At 41.9% G+C, this 27,629-nt stretch overlaps 1 protein-coding gene across 1 annotated transcript in view; it reads right to left on the bottom strand.

Moving 5' to 3' along the window:
• Positions 1-27,629, bottom strand: part of LOC139914564 (phospholipid-transporting ATPase ABCA1) — a 146,421-nt gene that overhangs the window by 32,417 nt on the left and 86,375 nt on the right. The window contains exons 34-41 of the mRNA XM_071902919.2: positions 23,844-23,918; positions 20,549-20,718; positions 14,425-14,602; positions 12,927-13,042; positions 11,606-11,750; positions 5,529-5,652; positions 3,588-3,717; positions 2,756-2,876 (exon numbers count right to left, since the gene is read on the bottom strand). Of these exons, the coding sequence (XP_071759020.2) occupies positions 2,756-2,876; positions 3,588-3,717; positions 5,529-5,652; positions 11,606-11,750; positions 12,927-13,042; positions 14,425-14,602; positions 20,549-20,718; positions 23,844-23,918 (1,059 nt within the window). The remainder of the gene's footprint in view (positions 1-2,755; positions 2,877-3,587; positions 3,718-5,528; positions 5,653-11,605; positions 11,751-12,926; positions 13,043-14,424; positions 14,603-20,548; positions 20,719-23,843; positions 23,919-27,629) is intronic.

Consider the following 27,629-nt stretch of genomic DNA (forward strand, 5'->3'; position numbering starts at 1 on the left):
TACTGATAGCGTGCAATGGTAACACTACATCAAAGCACCAGATACATGTAGGGAGGAAGGCAATTAAAGGATAATTCCCTCCTGACTTGAGCACCATAACGGCTGTCATGATAAGCAGGGCGACTTTTAATCAGATGAGACAGTTGAGAGAATGTGATGGCGGTAGCTGTGCAAACCAAAAATAAAATACACACTACAGACCGAAGTAGGAGAATCACAAGCCTAGGCTTGTAGACTGAGAGCTGTATAGCTCAGTGGGAAGAGCATGGCATTAATACTGCTTGGTTTGGAGGATTGATCCCCACCTGGGCCATCCATAGTAAAATCACTCACAGTGCTGTAAGGTGCTATGCTAAGGTACCAAATGGGCTTTGTTTTATATTGGTAAGGGACTGAGGCTAGCCCAAAATAATGAACAAACCAACAATAAAAAATACAAATAAACAAATAAATACAGAGAGAAAGAAGTACATACATAAATAAATAAATACAGAAATACAGGAAGAAAGAAGTACAAAAATAAATACAGAAATACAGGAAGGAAGAAATACAGAAAGAAAGAAAAAAGAAACAAAGAAACAAAGAAAGAAACAAAGAGAGAAAAAGAAATGATAGGCAGAAATATAATCTCTGCAAAAAACAGAGCAGAAAACTTGAATGTAAGTGTGAGCCAATGTCAGCAGCCACTCATAAACAAACATCTGTGTCATAACAGATATTGCTGACCTCATTTTTGTTTTTTGTTTGGAAAATATTTTTTGAAGTATTTCGGGAGACTTGCACAACTCCCTTGTGAATGTACTGCACAGTATGTTGTTCAAGCTAGAGACACGTCTGAGCTATTTATATAAAAGCCAGAGGACATGTTATCAAACGAGTATACTATATTTCAAATGGCGCTGTGGCCAAACATGTCATCTGCCAGACAGCGAGTTGCCACTCATCGCTCATTGGTCAGCTAGATTCAAACAGCTGTCACAGGCTCCCATAAAACTTTCTCTGTCGATTTAGTGAGTGATTGGAAGGTTAAACTGACAGCACTGGGCATTGAAAATGCAAACAGACGGACGCACCGCCATTACGGTCTCCATCGATTACGCCGCTGTCGCTAACGCGGCGGCTAAGCGGAGGCTAGCAGGTGGGGGCGCACGGCAAAGCGCTCCTGGGCGGAGGAGCAGGGGAAAGGAAGGGGAGGAGCGGGGATCTGACACATGATTGATGGCCTGTCGATCGCTTCGGAGGCACGCTCAGATTTATGACGGAGCCCAGCCGGTGGCGCGTGGCCGCCGAAGCCACGCGCTCATTGATCAATTTGTTATCTGCACCCCGACCGGATGGGGCACAGCTGTGGTGGGAGTCGATGAGGGCACCGCAGGAGGCAGCCTCGTGCCTGCTGCAGCTGCACCGCTGTTTTTACCTGGTGAAGGGCCGCTGCGTGTCTTCACAGATAAATATTGTCGACCATGAAGGTATTCACGAACACTGAACTCAAGAACTCAACCAAGTCTAATGAGTTATTTGACCTTGTATGTGTGTTAGAGATGAAGCACATTTTTTTATTTAACTTTACAGTTCTATAGTTCATTAAAAAAGTTAGCTTAGCTCTAGCTGAGAGAGCTACAAGGGAAAATTCCAGCACCCTCTCCACATCATTTCACCTTGCGAGATCTTTCGTAATACATTATCCATCCGGCTGTTTTATTCAGCACCCGCTCATTAATTACCCCGGTGCATGTGGCACGTGCCCGTGTCCGTGAGCGAGGAGTGAAAGATGAAGTGCGGTGCGAACGGGGGAAGACGGCGCAGGGAGCAGAGGAGTGAGGACGGGTGGTGGGACGTCAAAAGGTTGTAAGATGGTCCAGATGTCTGCATCGGAGCTGCGAATCGGGCTGCTGCGGCGCCACTTCCTGCTGCCAAGCCCCCCGCGGGGGAGGAACATCTGCTGACGGATGAAGTGTTAATCTTGGCGGTGATGAGGCGCGCGCCGCCGCGGCACGCTCGGCTTCACCTACTGCGAGGAGGGGTTTGCCAGAGCTGTACAGCGGCGCAGACCTTTATACCCCTAAGAACCCAATCTTCCTGGATTCTCATGTCCATGTCTGTGTTTGTGAGCATCTGCAGCTGCAGATTACCTGCCTGTCTTTCTCATTTGACCCACGGACTGAAAAGCATATGAGGAATGCGACTGGAGAAAAAATAGCTGGCAACGTCCCAACTTGGAAACAGAATACCCCCCTCCTCCAACACACACCAGAAGTCCATTTGTATAATTTTACAAGTGAAAACAGGGAAGTCTGTCAAGGTTTTCAGTGGTGCAGATTAATGCAATGCTCACTGATTAGTGAAGTCTGGCTTGTCGTGGTGAGATGTTTGGGTGCATTTCAGTTCTTGAGTGCAAGTCGGTTGGCTGTTTCATTGTCCTTCATCAGCCATTGATTTGCTGTTTGTGAGGAAGGGGACTAATGCAGCAATGGCATAAAATCAGGCATAATGAAAGGGCTAAATTGAGAGGGAGACAAAAATGGATGTCATTCCCCTTGTTGCAATAAGGTATTAACCCCCCCTCCGCTTGTTAATTGTACGTTTTAGAAAATGGAATGGGGAATAACAAGGAAGAAAGCAATCAACCTGCCACAACAGAATAAAAGAAATGGCTGAACAATGAAGTGAGAAAAGCATATCAATCAGGATAGTCCACTATTCAATACAATCAAAGTAACATTTTAGCAGGAGCTGGAAGCCGACTGCGCAGTACCTTAGTGAGGTCGCAGATCCTCAGGAGGTCATTGTGGGCCCGGCCTTGATGTACTCGTTCACGCTCCCGAGCCACATCAATATCCTCTTCCCCCTCAGATAATGAGTTTCCTGAAATAAGCCTGGGAAAGAAAGTCAACCGTAGTTGGCATCACACCATTCATTAAAGTTAACATGAGCTCGCGTGACAAATTATCTCGGTCATAGTCTCAGCTCGGTGAAACAATCTCTGCAATTTTCACAAACAGTACAAGCCACAGAGCTTAGTTGCCATGACAACCTCACTTTCTGACTAAGTAAACATTAGGGCTTAAAGAAAATTGGGTGGTATTTGCCTAACAAAGTTACGGTGCAACAGATGTTGTATGGATAATGAATATTCATTACTAGTTTAATGAGGGAAAGTAGGAAATATTGGTTTATCTCACTGAAACAAATACTATTTGGAAATATGTAGCTTTCACTGTAAACCCGAAGGAAAGAGAGAGCAAAAAGAATGGAAATTGAAGCTAAGGATGGATGAACAAGAATTACATAAGAGGAAAGAGGGAGGAAAACACAAGGAAATAGGTAAAATATAGAAGAGGGAAGGAGAGGGAGAAGAGGGAGATGAATGGACGAATCAATGGCTGGATGTATAGACAGAGGAAATGATAGATATTCAGCAATGAAAGGGTTCTTAAACTTTCTCAAGTCTTGGGCCCGATTTGAGAAATTTAAATACATTCATGTGGGAACCCGCCAAGAACAGGCCTGTAACCCATTTTAGGCCTCCAACCATAGTATTTGAAACACTGAAGTAACTGCAAGTAACAGTTGACAGCTGTCTCTACCTCGGCTTGCAGAAGAACTTATACTGGATGAGGATCGTGATAGTGAACATGACAGCGCCCTGGATGGACATGGCACAAAGGTTTTTTCCCACCATTTCCCAGCTGAGCGGGTCCTTGAATCGGTCTTCTCCTGGTGAGGAAGGTGGGAGGGAAGAAGCAAAGAAAGAAAAAATTAATAAACACTGCAAAAAACTTCAATTTTAACAAGTAATTTAGTCTCATATTCAGCCTTCAAATCTTATTTTTCTTAAACCAAGAGAAAAATTCTGCCAATGAGGTGAGATTACTCTTGTTGTTTAAGGAATTTTCTAGAAATTAGTGTCAATGTGTTGAAAAAAGTCATAAGAAAATGACACTTGATATTTCAAAATTCTTGAAATCAAGTTGATTGATTGACATTGAAAACAAGTGAATTTATCTAATCCCATTGGCAGATTTTTTCACTTGCTGTAAGAAAATTACGATTTTAGGACTCAATATTAGACTAAATGACTTGTTAAGATGGAGATTTTTTGCATGAATACATAAATCAATGCAGAAAGATGCTTCAAAAAGGGAGAAGAGAAGTTATTACTTATGTGTGATTTCATGTTAGTGTCCAAGCCCCATGTATGAGCTCAGAGGACAACAAAAGGGGACTGCCGAATGTTCCCTATTCTTTCAAGGACAGCCAAAAATATCTTTGTGAAAAGTTTTGTTTCAGTTGTTTGAAGGTTTTTTTCCTTTTTTTTGTGAATGACAAATTCTTTTGTGAGAGCCCTCAGATGAAATTGCCACTTAGCCTCACATAAATCGCTGTCACCTCTGTCATCTGAAGAAATAGCTGACATCCTGTACTTTTCATGTTGAAGCCTTTTTTTGGTTAATGAACATGTAAGTAAAACTGTGACAGCCCCTCACTCTAATCATTTTCAATTCTGCTCTCTCTTTCAAATGCGCTCTTCCTCCCTCTCTCTCAGCCACAACAACCCCTGAGCCTGAGGGGGGAGAGCGAGGAGACAGGGGGGAAAAACGAAAGCGCTTTCAGTCTCATTCTCTGGTAAACAGCCCCTCTCCACACTAGCCCTTTTAAGTTGTGATTGCTTTTCTCTTCCTGCCCTCCGCCACCACCGCAAATGATTCCTCAAACCACTATTTCCTGCTCCATCTCTCTACAGATAAGACTCCTCTTCCTCTTTGATGTGTCTCTTTGCCTCTTGAACCCTCCCCCCCCCCTTCCCTGTTCACCTCTTCTCACTCTCTCCTTTCTAAATTTAACACAGAGCGTGGTGCTCCGGAGGAGGTTTGGGAGTCGCGTTACTGGTCAAATATTTCGCTCCCTGGAGAGACTAAAAGCTGCTATATTATAATGAAATAGCGTAGTGTCACTTTAAAGGAAGGGACTGAGGTTTAAGTGTCATTTAAGAGTATAATACCACCAGGAGTTACAGTAGTATGAATTTATGACATACAGGTAACTACGGCACATTCATATTGCAGTAAACACCAAAGGTCAATAGTTTATATGAATTACAGGTCATTACTGTCCATCCAAGTGCTGTCTGAAGTGTGTTACCTACTGTATTTATATTGCTTTGATTGTCAGAGTTAGAATAATACGTATGAAAGTACAATTTCAACATGATGTAGTATACCAAGGGTTGTTGCTCTCTGTTTCAGAGCCAAAAACCTTGTTTTCCCTAAAAGAAGTAAAACAATTTTGCCAACAGAGTGAGATCATTTCACTTGTTTCCAATACAGTTTCATGTAATATCTTAAATTAAGGCTGAACACTCCAATAGTATCAAAATAGTGTCAACTAATTCAAGAAAGTTGCAACAAGTATATTTATATTAGGAACAAGTGAAATTACCTCACCCCATTGGCAGATGTTCTCACTTTCTCTTAGCAAAACAACATTTTAAAACTTAATATTAGACTGAATGACTTGTGGCCTCTTACCAAAGCTGCTGAAGAGCGTGGCCATCGCCTGGTTCTTGGCCATGTCAATGAGCCCTCGGCCCAGACAGAAATGTGGGAATATCAGCAACACCTGCTTCACTATGTCATTGATGCGGGAGACATTCTATTGAGGGAAATGCATCCACACACACACACACACACACACACACACACACACACACACCGAAATACAAATCAGTGGCTTGTGAAAGCTTTGAAGCAAACAGGAGCAAACATATGCACACTACTTTCAAACCATTCAACATCACAGGACTGAGAGCCCTGAAGGGGGAGTTAGCCTGCGGAGGCACAAATCTGTTGACTAGCCTCGTTGAATCAGCAGGGCCGGCGGCGCGAGGGGGTGGGAAGAGAGAGTTTGCGGCGCTCCGACGTGAGCGCGGGTAATTAACGAACATCCTGCACTCCACTTTCATGCTGCGCGCTGTTGTGGTTCGGGGTGCCAAATGGCACGCCGAGGAAACACGGTGCATCTCAGCTCATCGAGCTTTCTTGGTGCTGAAATTGAGCAGGCGTGAGGGGAACACACTGTGATCTGTGAGGGGGCAACGCATACATGTAAACACAAATTGATGGAGTTGTGCTCAGGTAAACAGATGTTGATCCTCGCCATCGTCGCTGAAGGTTGTAGAACACCCAGAGAACACAGGGACACAGTTGATGAAGAAGAAGAAATGTCAAAAACGCCTACGAGCACACTCTCCGTGTGTCTGTCTCTTTTTTTTCTCTTTTTTTCTGATACTGTATATAGGAACAAACAGATAGACAGACACAAACCCACACCATATAGTTTCAGTACTAACTTCAGTAAGTCTGATCTTGACTGATTACAACTCTTCTTTCTCTCCAATATTTCTCTATCCCTCTCTCACTCCCTCCTCCCTGAGGCTACCTCTGAACGGCCGCCTATTAAACCACAAAAGCAATAATTAATTAAATGAACACAAAATGGAAGAGCCTGTCGCTGCCTGGCTGACTGAGGACCGAAATAAGGAAGGAAGGAAGGCAGGGAGCAAGGAAGGGTTGAGTGAGAGAGAGAGAGAGAGAGAGAGGGAGAGGAATAGAGAGAGAGGATATAATATTGCCACTTCTGGCTCGGCATGGCGTTCAAAAGCAAGTTCATGCATTATGCATACTGCTTCATCGCAGCATAGTCTTCAAAGCTCTTGCATACATGGAGAGAGACTATAAATTCATCATTTCCCTTTTTGGTAGACCCAGGGCAAAGAGGAGGTGGGGCGGGGGCGGCAGTGGTGCTGGGGGGTGGCATCTCTTAAAGCTGTGTGCAAGATTTACAGATGACGCCCCTTATTGTCGCGGAATTTATTCATGGATACGTGTAATTGCTCTGTGATTTACTAGTTTCACTGAGTGAGCTTTCAATTGGCAGTTGAGGATGAGTGCACGCAGCCTTATGAGGCTGTCAGCCTTAACAAAAACCCAAATGCCTCATTCAACGATGTTTTTGTCAAATATGTTTACTGCATGCCGACTACTTAAGTTAGGCGTAATTTCTTTTCCTGCTCCTTTATCCACACTTCCCTATCTTGGAAGAGGAGGCGAGGCAGGATCTGGTCAGAAAAGGGACACATATGAGCTTCATATCTTCATATTGCAATAGCTATCGCTCCAAATTCATGTCAAAATGTTCTGTAAATGCTTTACTTTAATTACATACCAGGCCCTTTGGCTCAACCCCACCTTGGATAGTCTAAAATGAACTTTAAGAGGCAAAACAATTCCGGACACTAGATATCTGATGTGGAAGGATCAAGTCTTTTAACGTTGATATAATATTGCACATATGAATTCATGCAAGCACATCCAGGGCAAAGGCAATAGTGTAATCTAAGTTAATCTTTTATGTTTGTAGCGAAGCATAATGTCCAAGATCAAAAGCGATATCTTTGCCTGTGAGTAGGTGGTCACTGGCCTAGTTTCTCTCAGGCAAATATGAGAGCGTGATGAAAAGGCCTCATTGATCATGATGTCAAAGCAAACCTTCAGATGTCCGGCAATGAATTCAACAATAATTCATCACTGCCTTCATCTGCATTTACAGGCTTCCTTGAAGACTTAAGGGTGCGCAGATGTGCGATCGCAACTCAAAGCTAAGCCTAAATTCCACCAGCAACGTGATTAAGTTTAAGATCATTTGAAAAATATTTAACACTTAATTCAGGCACTGCATATTACAATTCTGCAGCTTCATTGTATCTCAAACGGATTATATCTCTCATTCTTGAAAAACTCATATCAAGCGGAGAAGAGCTGTTCTTGAAGTTCAACACAAAGCCTGTGCAGAGGTAGAGAGAATCAAATAAATAAATAAAAGCAACGACCTTGCCTGAATGAGGCCCCTCTGTCTTGGAGACGAATGTGAAGAAACAGAGCCCCTAATTTGGGATCAATACATGAAATAACACATCTTCTCTTGACTGGGTGTTCATCAAGGGGATCTAAGAGGCTCTTAGGGGGATGATGAAATGCTTGACAATTTTCCTCCTAACTTTCGCGCTAGATGCCCATAAATCATTTTCAAACGGTTGTGAAGAGGGTACAGTCTTCAAGGCTCTTGTCTGACCCATATCGCCGCTTGTTCTTATTCCCACAGCGCCACCTTTATCCGCACCACCGGGAATCACAATGGGAGAAGAGATACGGGGAAAATATGGCTCCAACGTTTTAGTTAGATTTTTTTTTTTTTTTTTTTTGGGGAGAACTGTAGTTGATGTTCATGTTTGTGGGACTCGCTCCTCGGGTGGAAATGCCATCCGTCAGCTAATTCAGGAGTGTGTTTTTTTTTTAACAAGCTCAATTTGTAGTGTGGCTGTCTCGCCATGCTTGGCACAGGACTAGTGATTCTGAAAAATAGCGGCTTATACCCTGAGGGAAAACTAGCCTACAGTTCTCGCTAACCTGAATGATTCCCCCAGCGTGTTTGCATCTATACCTATTTATCTATCTATCTATATATATATGTGCTACCATGCTTGTTGTCGATATACTATGATAATTCCATTTCACTGGTTTCTGTTTTGAAGAATACACTATATCAAAGCGTTTTATGCCCATAAAGCATCCTGTCTGCGAAGTTCTTGCTGGACCGTTCACACATGCGCTCCAATTACACTGCAAGGGGCTGCTAGTACCGGCATGGCCAGACTTTCATGCCTCTTCCTTTAGCCTGGCGGATCTATAGGTGCCTGTGGTTTTGTCGGAGTGGCACGTGGCGGAGGTATTGACTTAGACACTGCTTCATGCATACAAGGCAGGCTGGGATTGATGCAATCCACGGGGAGCTGGACAGTCCTGAGGGGAAGAAAAGCTCCCATTGCTCTCCAGACAAAACTGGGGCATGGAGTCTGTACACTGCAGCTCTGCTTTCTCACTCCTTTACTCTTTTTTTTATTTTATTTTCTCTCTTGGAAAAATGGTGCTATGCCAAAAAGGGATCTAGATTCACCCTGTGCTCAAAAACACATAACAGAATGAAGCCTGTAGCTTTGCTTTTGAATAAAACTGTTTAACTATTGTCACTGCGCAGGAGTCTAAAAATGATGAAACGGAGGTTTGAAACGGAAGAAGTCACAAATGGAGGAGTCTGGATTGAGCTGTCAGATGTAGGACGTACCCTCTCTGCCTAACTGTGGCACACTGGGGCACTGTCTTATCTACATTAGCCATTTTGTGCAGAGTCTGTTCCTTAGAGTTATCTGGGTGGAACAGGGGGCACAGGGAAAACTGGAGCGTTGTAACATCTCAGCCTATTTTTTATTTGGCTGGTTTTCCAGTGAAAGACTGTCTGCTTGATGTTTAAGACAGAAGTTCCCTTATCAGCAGTGAAATTACCTGGGATTTGGAGAATTATCATTATACCTGTCACGTCTTGAGTTACTCTCCTCAGGACGACGCTACGCTGATGTGATGTTTTAGTTTGATTGATGTGATGTGATTGGTTTGTATTGATTTTATTTATTCAGCCTTTATTCTACCAGGTGGTCCCACTGAGATTCAAAATCTCTTTTCCAAGGGAGACCTGGAAATGTGATGTAATTTGTTGTATTGATGTGATATACATGGGTGTGATGTTATGTTTTAATTGGTGAGACCAATTAAGTACTATTCTATTCTATTTGCCCTTCACCAGTGCCTTTGACAAGAGAAGTGCACAGTAAGGTCATTCCAGCAAACATGCCTGCTGTCCATTACAATATTACCAGTGCCCCCCCTTAATGAATAATATGATCCACTAACACTGTATCAATAAATACAGCAGATTTAGAGAGAACACAATGGCAGACATGACTGTCTTTGAGAAGAGATGTGCCAGCTGAAGAAAACAAATCGATGATGAATGTTGGCGATAATGAAATCACCATGCAAATGAGGCTGCCTCGTTACGAGAGAGGAAACATCCCATCCCGGCGCCGAGCTGTGCCAGAGGAAACATCAAGTCAAAGGCGGGCGTGTTCAAGGGACAGAGTGTGCAGCGGCAAAGTCTTTGAGACCACATTATGCTCCATCTGAAGTGTCGGATCAGAGCTGTGGGAGACATTCTGATGAGGCATCAGATGTACGAGCAGCTTGCCGGAGAGTGAAAGAGCGTGAGTGTGACTGCTGACAAGGAATGACTGATCACTGTCTGCGAGTCTAAAAATATGAAGTGAAAAATCCCACTGTGGGAGGTGTATGCTAATCACACAAAAAAAACAATTAACTCTACAAATCAATTCAGACATACAGTATAGTTAGAGAACAAATGAAAAAAGTACGTAATTCCCAATCATTCAAGCCGCACCTGTAAGTGAATGAGGAGCTGTTGCTGGAAATTGTGCGTATTATACAGATTTTATATTCAGACTAGTGCAATTTCTGTTTTTTAATGAAATGTGATTTAAATAATCAAGTCAAAAGTAAAATGACTGACAGTCAACATCACTCTCTCTTTGTTTCCGAAACTCAGCTCTCCATTTCTTATTTAGTTCTTCTTCTGTGTCTTTGTCTTTTGATTCCCCGGAGACTGAGGCAGCTTGCAGTTTAAATGAACACTTACTGAAAGATGGATGAGGAAAAGTTCTCCGAAGACCCAATTCTCACCAAACGATTAAACATTAAAGAGAATAGGGAAAATAACACCTTTGAAAAATCCTTGAGAGGGTAAAAGAAATATATTAAAAGTTATTCCAGGTGGATACACACCACCCACACACGCGCTGGAAAACACAGAGCAATTATTTAGGATTCAAGCCAATTAGACATCTATTATGGAATGAAGTTCCCGTGCACTGCTCTTGCAATACAGACAATTATTTTTTGACAGCGAACTTTTTAACGTTAAATCCAATATGGACCTTCATCAGAGCATGATATATATGCGACATTAAGTTCCGGCAGCGTGCAAGATCTTCATTCTATCATTATACAAGCCTTGGCATTTATTCCTATGCACCTGCACTAACAGGTTTGGATGCGCGGGTCCCTTTGTTTATGCAATTAGCCATCTATTGCCATCACTTCCAATATAACTGTATTGTATGTGTATCTGCTGTTTCTCTGCAAGTGTGTCATTGTTGGTGTGCAAAATTGTGCATAAACACTACCAGTCAAAAGTTTGGACACACCATATTTTTCTTTATTTTTTTCTATTTTCCACATTTTAGAATAACAGTAAAGACATCAAAACTATGAAATAACACAAATGGAATTATGCAGCGATCAAAAAAGTGTTAAACAAATCAAAACTATCTTATATTTTAGATTCTTTAAAGTAGCCGCCCTTTGCCTTGATGGAAAGGCAAAGGCTTTGGAAAGAAATTCATACAAAGGCATCAACTTCACTATTTATATTTGTCTAAAAAACACATTTCAAGCATTTAAACATAAGCCTTTAGATCAAAATGGCTTTAAGAGAATGAAAAACATAGAACATTCAATCAGGTGTGTCCAAACTTTTGACTGGTAGTGTATATGTGAGCGTGTGGTTGTCTGCCTGCCTATCCGTCCTCTCCAGAATATGTATACGCATTTGTGTGTGTGTGTGTGTGCCCGTCACTTACATCATCATCAAAGAGCTCCATGACAAAGGTGGCCACACTGCCGTTAATGCCAATGAAGAGGTTGATGCAGGTCAGCACCACGTAGGCTGTGCTGGGCACGCTGAAGATGAAGGAAGCTGGGTACATCATTGGGGTGATGGCCCACCTGGAGAAAACAATCGGCTGTCACACAGACAGAATGGGAAAACAAGAGTCTCCTGACCTGACTTGTCAGCACTATAAACAAAGTCAATGTGAAGAAGACTCTGAAAAAAACAACAACAAAAAAATATAGCTGCTAACAGCAATGAACAGGTTGCCACAGCGTGACAAAGAATGCATTGAGTTCCCTGATTACCCACAAAGCATTGTGGGTATTACAGTCTTTGTTATTATCACAACACAACAGAACAAATGGCTGTATTTTCTCCAACTCTCAACGTATCAGCATGTGGCTTTGCAGATATCTTTAAATGTATGTTTCTGACCGACCTGTTGAATTCCAAGTGGATTGATTACTTTGTCATGATTTTACAGTCTGTTGAACTTTGTGCAAATTTTAATAACTTGACCATTTTTGGACCGATCCTCTAGCTTTGAGAGGAGGCCTAACCAATTAAATACTTGCAAAAATGTCAAGTCATTTTGACCTGCGGTTCATGAGAAGAAGATTTCTAAAGGTTTTCAAAAAAATCCAAAATGGCAGCCGGAAATTTATGGTGAACGAGGCAAAAGTGTTCAGCATGTCCAGATACATATTTGTACCAAGTTTCACTCACGGTGCAGCGGGGCTGAGCCTTGAACTTTGAGGAGGGTTTATACCACTGCTGATGCAGTGGCAACCTAAGAATAATTACCTGAGGTTTTTCAGTCAATATCTCTAAAATATACATAGTGCAGTCTGTAAAAGGGTTCTCATTTTGTAAACCAAGAACTTAAGTTATTCACTATTATTGAAAAAATATCAGAATTACTTGCATTTAATCATTTTGCAGAGTGGTCACATACTGTCATGCAGTATGTCATGCAGTATGTCACATACTGCATATCATTGACATCTCATGTTGTTCTTCACATACATGTGTGGTAAAAGAAAAATCAAGTAAAGCCTCTGTCTTGAATGGTTGGTTTGAAAAAATAAATGTTATTGCAAGCGGCACTTTGTCATCATTCCTGTGATTTCTTTGCCTTGTATATGAAGTTAATTTTTGTTTTATCTGAGATCCATTGGAGGTATTTTGAGTTGTAGGAGATGTATCATTCTTGTTTTAATTACTCCTTTCTCCACAGTCCATATGCAATCTAGTGTTGATCCTTTAGTTTACTTATTTAATGTACTTACCCATACAAAATGAGCAGCAGAATCAAAGCAGGCAGGTTAGGAGGTGAAACGTAGGCTTTTTGTTGGAAACAGAGGAAGATCACGATCACAATCAAACACGGTATGATGTAGTTACACTGTGGAAATAAGCAAAAAAATAAGCTGCTATTCACATCAGAAGCAATCACAGGCCAGTGCATGATTATGAAATAACTGCTCAGGGCATTATTGACTACATCAAAAGATTGCTTGCTCTTGACATTCTTTTTTCAGTTTTTCAAACAAATTGAAAGGATGTGTAATTATGAAATCTGTAGATGACTTTTTAATTAGCACTCATATATGCCCCCTTTTAATTTCAAAATGAATTCAGCGCATAACAGAGCCATCCGATCCTCCTCCGTTTGAGGCAAGTGGTCGGCCAGCGACACAGTGAACAAGTGAGCGATGGTTTTGTCATTTTGAAACCAGGAGAATAATAATAATAGTTATTTAATGTTTGTTTAGATCCATACAGCAGCAAAACAATATGCTGCAAAAGAAAAAAAAAAAAGGTTTTAGTTGTAGGTTTAAGAGATTTCCCAACATAAAATATGTGATAACAATTGAAATAATATTATTGCACATTCTACATTGGATTATGCTTTATGGATAATAATATATCCTTTGGCTGAAAAGCTCTCCAGTGTGTACAATACATTAACTAAATAACAAAAAACCCACTGAATTCCAACGGCAAATAAAAGAATACATAAATAAAACTAAAAAAACTTGAAAGTTGAAATGTTAAGGAGCTTTCAACCTGTATTCCCTATAATATCCCCATTGTGGATAGAGGATGTATGCTAATGCAGAGAGCTCCAGGCTAAAATCATTAGACTGGCTCCACACTACCATTTCTCTACTGAGACAGCATTTATCCACCATAACGATGAGCCGCCTGCCGCCATTTCTTTACCATGGCTACCTGATAAAATGTTTACTCCCATTAGGCCTCAGGGAAACTGCCAATACACTACCACTTCACTTCTCAGTTTGCCACTAGTAAGCCTGTTGAGCATAACCAGTGGGGTCAGCCGGTGTCGATAATTCCACATCAGCCAATAACAGTTACTCAGGTACAACGTTTCCCAGAAACCAGCGGTGTCAAAGGTGCATTATCCATTAAAGTGGCTGAATTATTTTTTCAATATAGCCTTAGGTGGAAAAGATCTTCAGGATAGTTGAGGATTACCTTACTTGCAAATGAGGGTAAAGTGATGCCAGGGCATAGAAATCTAGGGTGGACGATTCATGCTATAGCACATGCCTTTTTAGTTCTTTCCTATATGACACACACACACACACACACATATATTTGCCCTAAGCATCGCAGCATTCTGCTTCACTTCAGAAGTCAGATTTCTCACTCTGTCACAGGCACACAGCAGGTAATGAAGCGCCGGTGCTAAACTCTGCACCCCCCGCAGCGAGGATCAATTAAGAGGTGATATGGCGGGCTGATGACGCTGGCACCCACCATGTCCCAGGCAAAGTTGGCCAGCCAGTAAATGGCCGGGTTTACGCCGCTGACAAACTGCAGATGCTTGGCTTTGTTCACCCTCTCTTGGATGAGGAAGAGGACAAAGCTGGCGGGGATGAAGGACATGGCGAAGATAACGCAGATGGACACCACCACATCGGTGGAGGTTGTGGCCCTGTGATTGGACAGAACACAAGAAGCAGGAAGTGTAATTAGAGTGTTCCAGGACACTGAAATAGGATCAATGCAGAAGCAGAGATTAAAGTTTGCATTTCTGTGATACTGATTTCTTTTTTTGGTCACTGCATAATTCCTTTTGTGTTATTTCATAGTTTTGATGTCTTTACTATTATTCTAAAATGTGGAAACTAGTAAAAATAAAGAAAAATGTGTGTGTCCAAACTTTTGACTGGTAGTATATATGGAATACAGAACTTTAGCCCAATTACAAGCTAAATGAATAGGACACATGCTTCATAGGAGATTAATTCAAGTTGTGGTTTGAAATTCTCTGCATCTATAGTTATTTCTGAGAGGATACTGGCTCATTTGATTCTCCATTTCAGTTTGGCACTAGAGTCATTGCTATATACAACAGTCTACATATTTATTTCCTCTGCCAACGACAGAAAGGCCGAGCCCCCCAACAATTAACCCACTGAGGTCACTGGGAATCAGCAAAGGTCAGACATGTCAGAGGAAACATTCGCGCTGCGGGGCAAAGCGTGCTCATGACTTTGTCACCGTGAAGAAATCTCAGACAGAAACAAAGTCAAGAGATCCCTTTGGAGGACGTAAACAGCACTATCTGTTATTTTCCACCACATTGGGCTCCATTCCGTAGTGAAAATGTCACACTTTCATCTGTTCGATAAAATTAATCTCCCGCTGACAAGAAGTGAGCCAAATGCCACTTAAACATTGTTTCAAGATGCATTCATTACATGGCATTTAAACAAACCATCTTACATCTAGTGCATGATATTTGTAATTGGGAGTAATTGATGTGTAGAGTATGTGTTTTTTTTTTCTAGTATTGATGACTTAATTAGACTGTCACCGTGACAGGAATCTCTGACAGGCATCACAGAGAAACATTTATGGAAAGAAAGCTGTTTGTACATGATAAATCATTGAACATCATTAGCCTTCTCAAATCACGATAGGCCATCATGCTAGTTTCACCTTCTGTCAATTCTGACCTCCTGCCGATCTCTGCTGATAAATCACCCAATAGCCCCCGCACGCCCAGCGGCTTATCTCGCAGTGTTCGAGGGGATGGAAGTGGATAAAGAAGACATAAAAGCAGGGTATGGAAAGTTAAGTTTAAAGGATCAAAGGCCGAATGAAAAGATCTGACTTTACATTTTCACATTTGCCTTGCGTGGCACTGAACGACATGGAAAACTTCCTCCAGCCTGAACACTTTCCCTGCAATCATGTCAAAAGGCATGCAAAGAATAGGGGAGCACTCTAAAACCTTGACAGGAGATCAGTTTCCCTTTTTTTTTATGTAAAAAAACAAAACAGATTTGTGGAAAAGACTCGTGCATCCCTCCTTTCTTTCTCTTCCAAGATACTGACCTTTGTTACATTCTCATATATCTCCACCTATATCCCTTTGGCTTTGAGCATGTCCTTGCTGCATCTGGTCAATTAGCAATGGATGAAACTGGTATATTTTATTAACCCCCACCGCCGACATCCACTTCCTCAGCCTGCGCTAATCTCTCACAAGACTTCACGCTGAGTAATTACCATATTATCCTGTTTGGCTACATTGCTGTATTTATCAGCGCCAACCAGATGCAATTAAGAACACACAAATATGAAATCATTCACCGCAGTGGGCGCCGCATTTCAACAGGTTTTCGAGAGCTCCGCGCTCTAGCTGGGCCGGCAGACAGTTTAAGGGGACAAAGTGGTAAATGATCTAACCTTGAACGTTTGAAGCAGGCTAATTGCTGTGAGGAAGAGGACAAGCAACCTGCTAATGAACTAATAATGGAACAGCAAGAAAGATGAGCAGTGGGGGTGAAGCTTTATGTGCCGCTTTCCTTTAGGTGTTTCGTGACAAGGTCTGGAGCGCGGTGCGGCTTCGGCTGTGGAGGTGTAGGAGGGTTTAGAAAGCGTGAGATAATGATCTACTCTTGAGCTTCAGGCACACCGTTTAAAGGCCATTATTTGTATTATGTAGTACTATGTAAATTGAGAGAACCATTTTCCATTTTGATAAAAGTAAATTAGGATGAAGGCAGGTCGCGCTTATATAAATTCCTTTGATGTTATATCTTGGTAGTTAGTGGTTTTGCTATTAGAGTGGAATTACAGAGGAGGAACAACACAGCGACATTTGTTTCTCTGTTGTTAGGCTACTGGTGTCCCATGAATCACAAACAATATTCATTGGCTAATTACAAAGCAATTATAAGGGGAATACAACACATTCATCAGGGTCAGTCCACCGTAATGTCAGAAGGCACACTGATATTCCCCAGCAACTGAGAAGCGATACCCATACTTCTATAATGAAATGTTGCCCAAAGTTTGTCATTTCCTTTTCCGAAGATGACTGAGGTAATTGGAATCCAGGGCATGGAGGATACAAGGAGCAAAAAACAATAAATTTAATTCTTAAAAAAAGCAAAAACCCCCGAAAACACTATTCACATATGTTAACGCTGACAATGAACAGCTAAATATTTATGAAAATGAAGAACTCTCTTAAAGCAGCTGTAGAAATCAGAGAAACAAGCCTTTAATTGGTGTTGTAATTAAGAGAAAATTTGGAGCTGCCTCGTTGACAGTGAACTGAAGACTGATTTTATGGACTTATCACGGTGCTAACAGTAACCAGGCAGACAACGTAAGCCTTGTTACTGTAATGTAAGGGTTATAAGTGCAATATAACCCTAGGCACTGTAACTGTCACTGTGTTTTTTTAGCCCTGCTCGGACAGGATTTGTTTACAGGACAATGTACATAATTGCTAACACAGGACATCTGTAATGTTAATAGCCAATTTGCACGGGACTTCTGTAATCAGTCTCCATAGTTACAGAGCTGACAATAACAATACAGCACGGCTGCAAGACTTGAGTTGAGACTTTGGGTCTGAACTCAACATCTTGATTGTTGTTTGTCATAGAAAAATGATAAATTTCAATTTAATCAGGGATGTCAAGTTGGATGGGAGTAGTTTTACCTGAGGTTATTTTACTGGGATTTTTACAGGAGGTAAAAGAGACCGGAATTTGTGTGGCATGGCACAGGCATTCACAGTAAAAATTACAGACATGCTTTGGTAATAATTATATTACCCCACCTCCCCCTGTAAAACTAACCCCGGCTGAATAAGGCTTTTGATTCACTATCAGTGTAACAGCTCTAGGACTTGTCTCTTGATGGCAGCACCAAGGGAGATTTGTCTGTCATTCTTTCTTTCTTTTGATCAAGGGGCAATGTGAATTCGGTTTTCAGGGTGGATATTCCCTTTAATTTCAGGCATTGTTTTTTAAAGTACAGAGAGTAATTCAGTGGGCACTGAGATAACTTCAGGTCACACTAAACCACCATCATTCACAATCTTTCCTTTCATGGAGGGCTGTCAGACAGCTAGTTAGATTTCACAGCCAGACAAGCTGCTACCTAAAATGACTCAGAGAGACACATCATACTGATAATGCGGGCATGTCACCTTAAATGACACAGGGTTCCCACACGTAGTTTTACAATTCAATTCCAAAACTTTTCCATAACTTCATACCAGATTTTCATGACTGTATTACTGTGGTGCAATTATAAAGCAACCTTTACAAATGCTATGACATTAAAAATGTGTTTTACTGTGAACTATACCTTGAAGAATGACATCTTCCTTTAAACGCCCTTAAAACCCTTAAATTAATATTTTTACAGTACAAAAGATAAAAAAAGAAAAATGTGAAGTAAAGTGCCTTCTGTAGTTTTTGCCCTAATATATATAGTAATATATTTCATTTGCACAAATACGATGCCAAACATCAATCGCATGGTGTTTTACAGGGAAATGTTTTCAATAACATGAAAACATTTTGCATGACATAACATTACCTGAAACTGTCCGCTTAATTCTAAAATTAGCAATTTACTTTGGTCACTTAAATCCCACAGAGTCTTGAACCCGCTTGCTGGTTGTCTAGCAACAAGATGTTGATGCAACCTTTGCGTGATGAGAATAGTGAGATTGTGCAACATATTCACAGCAACCGCTTGTTTTAAAATTTAATTTAAAATGTAAGTAATTTTCCAAAAGTTTAATGATATTTTACAATGTTCCAAAGCATTCCTGGCCTGGAAATTTTCTAATTCCTTAACTTTTGCAAGATTTTCGTAACCATGGGAACCCTGATGACATCAAGAAACACACCTCCACCATCCCTCCTTCCAACTTTTACCATCATACAAATGGCTTTTGCAACATGAAATGGTGTAGGCCTAACCATTATCCTGACCTTAGTCATGATTTCAAATGAGGTTTTGAAACCGTTGAAAATGACAATTTGACTAAAAGCATTATGAAACCAAGCAGCCTTCACACCACGCTCTCTACAGTCTATTGATCAACTACAAACCACACTTACGATGATGATCAAACCAGCCCAGTCCCATAGTGCATAAACATGAAGCTCAGGTGGTCTCTGCTCCTTTTTCCTCTCCAACCAGCACACTTATTCAACAGTGAATGAGTATCCAAGCTAATCTGGAAATCACGGTTAATAAATTGCAGGCGTCACAACCCGCACAAAGAGATAGAGAGGGAAAGAAGCTCAGTCTGAATCTATGGTAGGGAGGCCGTCGTAATTATCTCCTAACCCTACCGGTGCAGCCTGGCTCTCTAACTCAGGCTGTCGTCAGCACCGGATCACTACATAAATACCTGACTGTGGGCTGTGCTGGCGCAACGGGGAACGTGGAATAAAACCGCTGCTGTGTTGTGATTGGTGGCAGCCACTGAACTGCCTGTGTAAAGTCTGAAGTTGTGGATATGCCATATACAGTACACTGGTGAGCCATAATATTCCAACTCATCTCCAAGGAAAGTGTTGATCATGTTGAGGTATGATAGGACAAAATGCAAAATATCAACACCTTAGATGATGTTGAGGAATATTCACCAGCAGACAGAACAGCACATAATGTGCTTATAATCACAAAAACAGAGCAGATAGAGTGCAGATAGATCCATATGGTATGAGCCAGTATAAGTTGTGGCTTAGCACTTCATTAATCTCTGACTCTCATGGGAAGCTGCTCCCTTGCTAGCCCTGGGATAAGTCATGAGAAAAAAACGGTATACCCTTGCATGGGGCTCCCATGGGCTTCCACATGTGTGCGTACTCACACAAATCCCCCATCTATCTGTCTTATGCTTTCTATTGTACTCATCTGCTCTCTCTTGCCTATGTTGCTCCACCCTATAGTGCTTTCTCTTTCTCTGCATCCCGCTCTCTTACTAGGCTATATCCCTCTCACTCTGCCTTCTCTCTCTCTCAATTCCCCAGCCATCATCAGTCTCTCCCTTCCGTGTCTCCTGCTGCATTCCAGTCGTAAAGTCAGAAATTCCCACTTCCTACGAGGAAAAATGCGATGGAATAGCCGTACAAGTCGGAATTCCAAGTAGGAAACTCGTTATCTGAATTACTACACAGCATTACTTTTAACATGTTTAAATCCTAAAAATACACCTTAAATCTAGCAAAACACTGGTGTGGTGAATGGTTAAACGTATACATTTAAAATATAAAGTTGCACTTAGGATAACAGCGTTCTATGCTAGTGCTACTATGGCTAATGTTGCCAAATATTATAACATTAGCTGTTTCATGGGGAGCAGTATGTAACATTTAGCAAAGAAAATCTCACTGGAGGCCATGTTTCTTCCTGTTTTGTTTTGTTTTTTTGAACTGGACTACCGGCAGGCACAGAAGTTGTTATCATGACCTGCCAGCGGGGCATTTCTGACTTCTGACCTTGAATGGAAGGCAGCATCATTTTATTTCTCCTTCCTGTCTCACCCACAACCACCCTGCACCCCCTCCCACCCTTCTGCAGCCTGTCCTGGTCCAAATAACTGACTCACAGGGCCACATAGGAGAGCTGCTCCTTGGTGAGGTTGAGTGGGTGGCTGGAGACGGAGATGCCATACTGGCGGGGGTCCTGTCCTGCTGGCAGGTTGCCCCTCAGGATGGCATTGTTGGCCACGTTGAGGAAGGACACCACACCGTGCCACGCCTGGTTGTAGAACCACACCTATGAAGGCGGAGACAAGCATTAGCATGTAAGAACAGCATGTAGAGTCTTTGCAGTTGTGTCATATGTCTCCTAGCAACCACATCTGGCGCCATCTTGGATGATTGGAGAATTCACAATTAAAACATACTGCAAAAATCAAAATTTAGCATACTGAGCCATCTGGTCTCGTCCTAACTTGAAGCTTGAGAAGTGTCAGCTCAGTTAACATAAACAAATGTTTTGGTGTTTTTTGGGCTTTGTTAGCTAGCCAACTAGTAACTAATGTAAGTGTTAATATGCAAATACTAGCCACAAGAAGGTCCTAGCCACATAATATTAGCACTTGTGCAAATTTGAAGTGTTAACAAGATCGTAGGCTGGTATGATCGGCTATAGCTAAGAAGCTGACATTATCTTCACAAAATCATAATCAGTCAGATGTATCAGTGTTGAAATGAGCAGTTCCCAGCCAATAACAGCACAGAATTGTACCTTGTCTATTCAATATTGTTGAGACAGCGGAGTTATACGTTTAAAATTTTTAAAATACATTCAGGTGTTCTTAGCCGTTGTTGTCAAGAGCTGCGGACCACCAATATGGCCACCAGAGGGCGTGCCACATCACTTGAAAGTCCTCTATTTCTCCACAATTCGAGAAATGGAGAGAAAGCATTGCCAGTGACAGTAAGTTGGTGTTGTCATTTGTACCATATACAGTAGGAGATGTAATGTCTTAAAATGTACCACTTTTGGCCTACTGTGCAGGTTCCCAAAATACAAGTTGTTGCAAATTTGTGTGTTTGTGTTGACAAGTAGAAATACAAGTTTGTCTTACAATGGCATGAAAACATAATAATCACTGTCTCCAAAACAACAAAAGATACCCATGCGGGATAAAGATGTGCAAATGATTCTTGATCACTTGCAGTGTACAAAAAGGGCTTTGAGGAGAGGGGTCAGAACATCTCTCAAACAGTTTTGAGGGCAACATTTACAGTGATAAGAGGACAAGCAATAGAGCTGCCAAACATTTCTCTTTATTACATAACAGCAAAGGCAACAATGCTAACCCGATCCCAATGTGAAGTAGAAGGCTAGTTGCAAAGAAAGAGTAAAACCAAAACTGTTCAGCTGTATTTTTGCTCATTTTCTTTTCAATGTAAGTGGTTCTCTATGTCTGTGGCTGCTGGGGTGAAGAAGAAGAAGAAGAATGTTTGAAAGAGAGGGGATGTGAGAGAGGACTCCCTGCTGATAGTGCAGCGCTAATTAGGAGAGGATAGTGTTTGAGTGGTTGTACCCCTCTAGTGTCAGCCTAGCATAACACTGCATCACAGTGGAGGATATGGAGAGACCCAAGAATGCACACAGATGTGCACGCACACATACATACTCTTTTGCCTGTTTGTCTGTCTGTCTGCCTATCTCTCTCTCTCTCTCTCTCTCTCTCTCTCTCTCTCTCTCTCTTCCTCTCTCTCATACACATATGCACACAGACAAACACACACACATATGTACACACAAATTGCTTTTCTGATGAAGCATTTAAAGATATTTTCTTCATCCTTTAGTCTCTAAGGGGCTGCTGCTAAATTACCATTTCATGTATTCAAGATAACAGGTTACAAAGGAGCAGGAGTTACTCTACTAAATATGCACTGGTGGTATGGAGAGAGAGAAAAATGCGTAGGTGGACATGATGATGTTGAGTTAACATTTCCGCCATGTAACTCGAATGTATAATTGCTTCGAGCACAGAAGTAAGCTTTTTGGGGCGTAGCAACACCGTAGTCTTGAGAGATATTTGAGATAATGAGATATTTAACTTAAACTGTAAGTTTAAATACAATTGTAGTCAATTTTCTATTGGATACCTGCTTTTCAAGTAGGTTATCGATCCATTACACCATGCCATTTGTGAAAACGCATTACATCTATTCCTTGCTAGCCGGTAACTGAAAGCTTGAACATGCACTGATTGCACAAGTGATTACAAGAACAATTTACTAATACTGAGTTGCAGCCCCTTTTACACAGTCCACAGCAGGTGGGACTCATGTGGTCACGACAACATGGTATGTGCATTAACAGACTGAGCCACTAGGCCATACCATAATATTGCATTTTACAGCAAAATACTCATAATACAAGGAGTCCTGGATGCCCAGTCTCCTCCTGCACATTTGGTGCTGTACGGCCTTGAATCGAGCTCATACAATCCTGTCTACCACATCTGTCTTTAGTAACTGGACTTTGCTGTATCTCTTCACTGTGACTGTTAAAATAGGAAAAAAATCCCCCAAACCCTCCTGACCAGTGCACTTAATCTTCACATGCTCAGTGAAGCTGCTCAGTGGCCAACAATAAAAGACTGGTTGTAGTGGGTGGCTCCCAAATGTGAATGTGCGTGACTGTATGGGGGTGAAGCAGTGCACTGCTGAAAAAGAGCGCATGTGCTCAGCTCAACTGCCCACTTCTCTTAAAAAGAGAGTGGTGGCTCAGTGAACGCTGATACATTCATCACGTTTGCATGTCTGGACACATTTCTGTACATTTGGTTTTTTCCATCTGTATACCTGATAAAGTAAACACCTGTGATGCACACTTTCACATCTACTAATCTACTAATCTAATAATGTAGAGGTAATGATGCACATTTAACACACATGTATGCTGTGAATTGCAAATTTGTAAACAGCAAGACATCTCATTTATAAATCTGTCAACGAAGATGGTGTAGCTTCATTTATTATTTGTTGTATTCTCAATATGTCATTTTGTTGTAATTACTTGACGTGTTCTTTTCTTATCTATATCTAGTGATGTAATGATAAATAAAAGGAAAAAAAAACATCATTCATTTTTACTTTTTTCCCCTTAAGACCAACTACCTACTAAATGTACATCAGTTTGATACTACTTACTACTTGTATACTATTTATTTATGGTATAAAATGTATGTCATGATTAAAAGGTGGGTAAACTACATCCCTGCCTATATCCTATTCCTCTCAATAACCCAAAGGGGGGAAAAAAAGAAGCAAAACTGCAATAACCTAATTTCCCCACAGGGATCATTTAAGTCTCATCTAATCTGATCTAATCTAACAGTACAGCAAAGGGGTACATGACAATTAATCTAATACCTTTATGTTGTCCCTGGTTCCCAACTCCTTCAGCAGAGTCTCAGCCTTCTGGAAGATCTGATCAGTCACATTAGCCTAATGAAGATGAGGAAAACAAGAAAAAAAAAAAACGAGTTTGAGACTTAATTGGATACACTTGAAAAACCACCACTCCTCTTTGAAATGGAAAACATGAGGCTGAGATAAGAATTAAGACTTCCGGAGAGCTTTTTGGCTCGCTGAGCCACTTATTTCCTACAGACTCTGGAAAATGTGTCCCTTGTTATTTTGGTTACTTGATAGTTTGCTTGCATTATTTTTCTCCTTTTTACTTTTTTGACATTTCTGTTTTATTCAATAGTATAAAACAAAAGAAAATGTATGAAAGATGGGACAGAGAATTGGGATGACATGCAACAAAGTTTCACAGGAAATGTACCAAATTAAAGCGTTATACGCGGAGTTTAGGTAATAATATGTGAAAGGTAATAGGTGATGAATAACTTCACCACATATGTCATAAAAACAGTGCTTTACGATGTTTAATGAGTGATGGTAAAATGCATCATGTGATATGACGTCGTGTTAACCATATTTATAAAGTATTCTGACTGGATTGTAAGTCTCTAAGGGGTGAATTCACAAAGAATGAATAGCGACCGCTGATTCATTTTTTGCACTTTGCGAGTGCAATCTGTCCAGTTCACTAAAGAAACTGTGCAAATCAAGTAATCACGCACAGACACAGCCGCACTGAACGCAATCAGCGACGAGACAAACGTCTTTGGACCGAGCCACTAAGATGCAACGTGACAACAGCTTGCAAAACACTTGCAAGACAACAGCTTGCCCTGCTGATAGATGGCTGGGAAACCCCGGAGACACGGGCAACAGGTGTCTGCAAGGAGCCAGATGCAAGAACCTGAAGTGTTGACAGCCTATCAATGGCAGATATTGCATGGGATCTTTGAGTGGCAGGCACAATCTCCTCCTGGATCACATCAAATAAGTCAATAATTGAAAGCTTTAACTTCGCAAACCTATAACGGCGGTAATTTCGGGCTCAGTTAACTGAAACAATGACATTCTCCTTCAAAATAACGCGCCTGGGATGTTGCCGATGCCTTCGCCTGGCTACAATCACAGTTGCCATAGTGACTGGAAAGTGTGCGCATCACATCCCTTTTAAACTTCCATTACCGCCAGCTTTTGGAAGGTCTTAACAATTTCACCTTAATTGCGAGGCGCAATTAGCGATGATCTTTGTGAATTGGACGCTCGCTGTAATGAGCCTCATTTGCATAGAAAGGGGTGGTTTGTGAATCACACCTCTTTCTCTCTGTCGTTTGCGATGGTGTAATGGACGCAAAAGCATCACAGTACTTTTGTAAAGTCACCCCTAAGTCTTGATATAAAGATAAAGATGAAAATAACGACAAAAAGTAGCTTCGTAAGGGAGAGAATACACGATGTCTGCTCAGTTTTGTTAGTAGCAGAGGAGAAGGGGCTGGTGGAGAGAGCAGACCGGACGGGTCGCATTAAGAATCTCCTCCACTCTGCTCCACTCATGTGTCATGTGAAATGGGCCTTGGGATGAGGGCTTGAGATGACAGGCATGCGATTTCCAAAGTGTCATGTTGATGCCATGCTGTTCAACTCAGCCGTGAGTGCATTGAGCACATTACATGTGTGATATAAATGCAAATGGATCCCCTGTTGGACCCCTGCCTTCATCATGAGGCAAGAGTGGGAAAGGGAGCGGGAACAGGAGGAGAGCGGATGACATGGAGTGAGGAGAGGTCGGCTGAGGAGAGTGTGGGTGACAATTGGAGCGAGTGGGAGGGGGTAGACAAAAAAAAGAGAAAGAGAAATCGAGAAAGACATCCAGAGAATGTATGTGCACGCTCGGGTGCAAGTGCTTGTGTGCATTGAGCGAGCACAATGTGAGAGAGAGACAGAGGGAGTGAGGGAAGAAATAAAGACATCTCCAGTCTCAAGAGAGTTACCTAAGGACAAAGGGGCTGAGCAGATCATTCCATGTCTCTTCCTCCTTTCTCTTTCCCGCAATCCTTCACTCAACCAGCTCTTACCTCCCTTACATTGGGGCATCCCCTGCCCAAACTCAGAAAGTTGGAAATAAAAAAATAAAAAAAGTATTTGAAACGTTTTTTTTTTTGCCCTGACGTAGATTCAATCTGCTCCTTTGGCATAACCCAGAGTGTTTACACATCATTTCCATAACGCAGCGTGAACTCTTCCTCTCTTTCCCTATCAAGCTGTGAAAGGGGAGAGGAAAAAAACACCGCCATCTACACTGACAGGAGTATTTGTGTTAAATAACATCCCCTCTGTTCCAACACATTACCTATTCATAAACCGGGCGGAGAACAAGCCTCCCGCCCTCGTCCATAATTCTTTCTCCTGCAAAAACACAGGATCTTTAACGTTTCTTTTTTTCTTTCATTTTGATGGGAGGCTCGCGTCGGTTTGCATTGTGCCAGGCGGCATCGACAGGCGGCCTTCCTGAGGATTAGCGGCGGCTGACACGAGACGAGAAGTGGGCCAGCGGCTGCCCGCGTCTAATCCCTGACAACTCCTCCCTGCTCAAGGACAATGACAAGGCTGGTTTGGCCTGCAGACCTGCTAGTGCCATGGCTAACGACACAGCGATAAAGCCGCTCAAGTGTGTGGTGACTTTTTTGGCTACTATTCCAAAGCAGCTTGCACAGTTCACTGGTCACAAGCTCTGTGTGTGAGAGAGAGAGAGTGTGTGTGTGTGTGTGTGTCTATTAAGCACAGGCCAGGAAGGAGTTCATGGCTTCTAGAATTAGGAGGCTTGCCTTTATGGATAATTCAAATAATTCAAAAAGCTGTTGTATGAGTGGGTTTTAAAAAACTTTTCAGGGAATAGTGGTGAAGCAACACAATCTACAAAAGACAGTGCGCCATTTGAGACACAGTCTTGGCTTAATTATACATTTGCCGACACACTGACTTTCTTGTTCTCATCTTTCCCATCGTGTCTTCCAACACAAACGCTTCTATTTCTACCTGCTAGACATAGGAAACGCAATTAAACGGAAATTTCAAAGCGCACTTCGCAGCCTGCGCAGGTGGCTCAGAGTGCAAAAACGCTCTCCTTCCCTTTCCTGTCTCGCATCGCGATGCCTGCGCCGCAGAGCGGGAGAGAGACAGACGTATCCCAAGGACAGCGCAGCACTTTAATAACAAGGAGTGCAGAGCTGGGACGGCTAATGCTCGGCCATTAGGGTTACATCATCACCGCCGCACAAATTAAAGTCACATTAGCGTGGAGATCGGCGAGACGGAGAGGGGAGCCGGGCGAAGGATGAACCCGGAAACGCCTCCGGGCAAAGCAATATGCTGATCTCAAACTAGCTTGAACATCCACAGGTTTGAAATTTTAATGAGGGACTGTGTGTTTGCAAGAGAAAGACACAGCGAGGCGGATACGGGGAGGGAGAAGTGAGTTGGTGTGAAGTTCAAGGAACGGGTGTGCTTGAGAAATAAAGTGTACACGTGTGCGTGTGTTTCGAAAGGATGAATTCAGGGAGTTCGCAGATGAAGTTCAATAAACGTACAAGAGAAAAGGTTTGTGTGTGTGTGTGTGTGTGTGTGTGTGCGTTCGTGCGCAGTGAGGACACAGATTGCTAGATTTATTCACAGCATTGGAGACAATCATAGCCTGTTGCCATGGACACTAAATAAAATGGATTTGAACGAGCTTACTCTTCTCTCCCTTACTTTCTCCTTCTCTCTCAGCGCTCCCGTCTCTCTCTCTGCTGG

Source organism: Centroberyx gerrardi, chromosome 23, assembly GCF_048128805.1.
Source record: "Centroberyx gerrardi isolate f3 chromosome 23, fCenGer3.hap1.cur.20231027, whole genome shotgun sequence".
Classification (NCBI taxonomy): Eukaryota; Metazoa; Chordata; class Actinopteri; order Beryciformes; family Berycidae; genus Centroberyx; species Centroberyx gerrardi.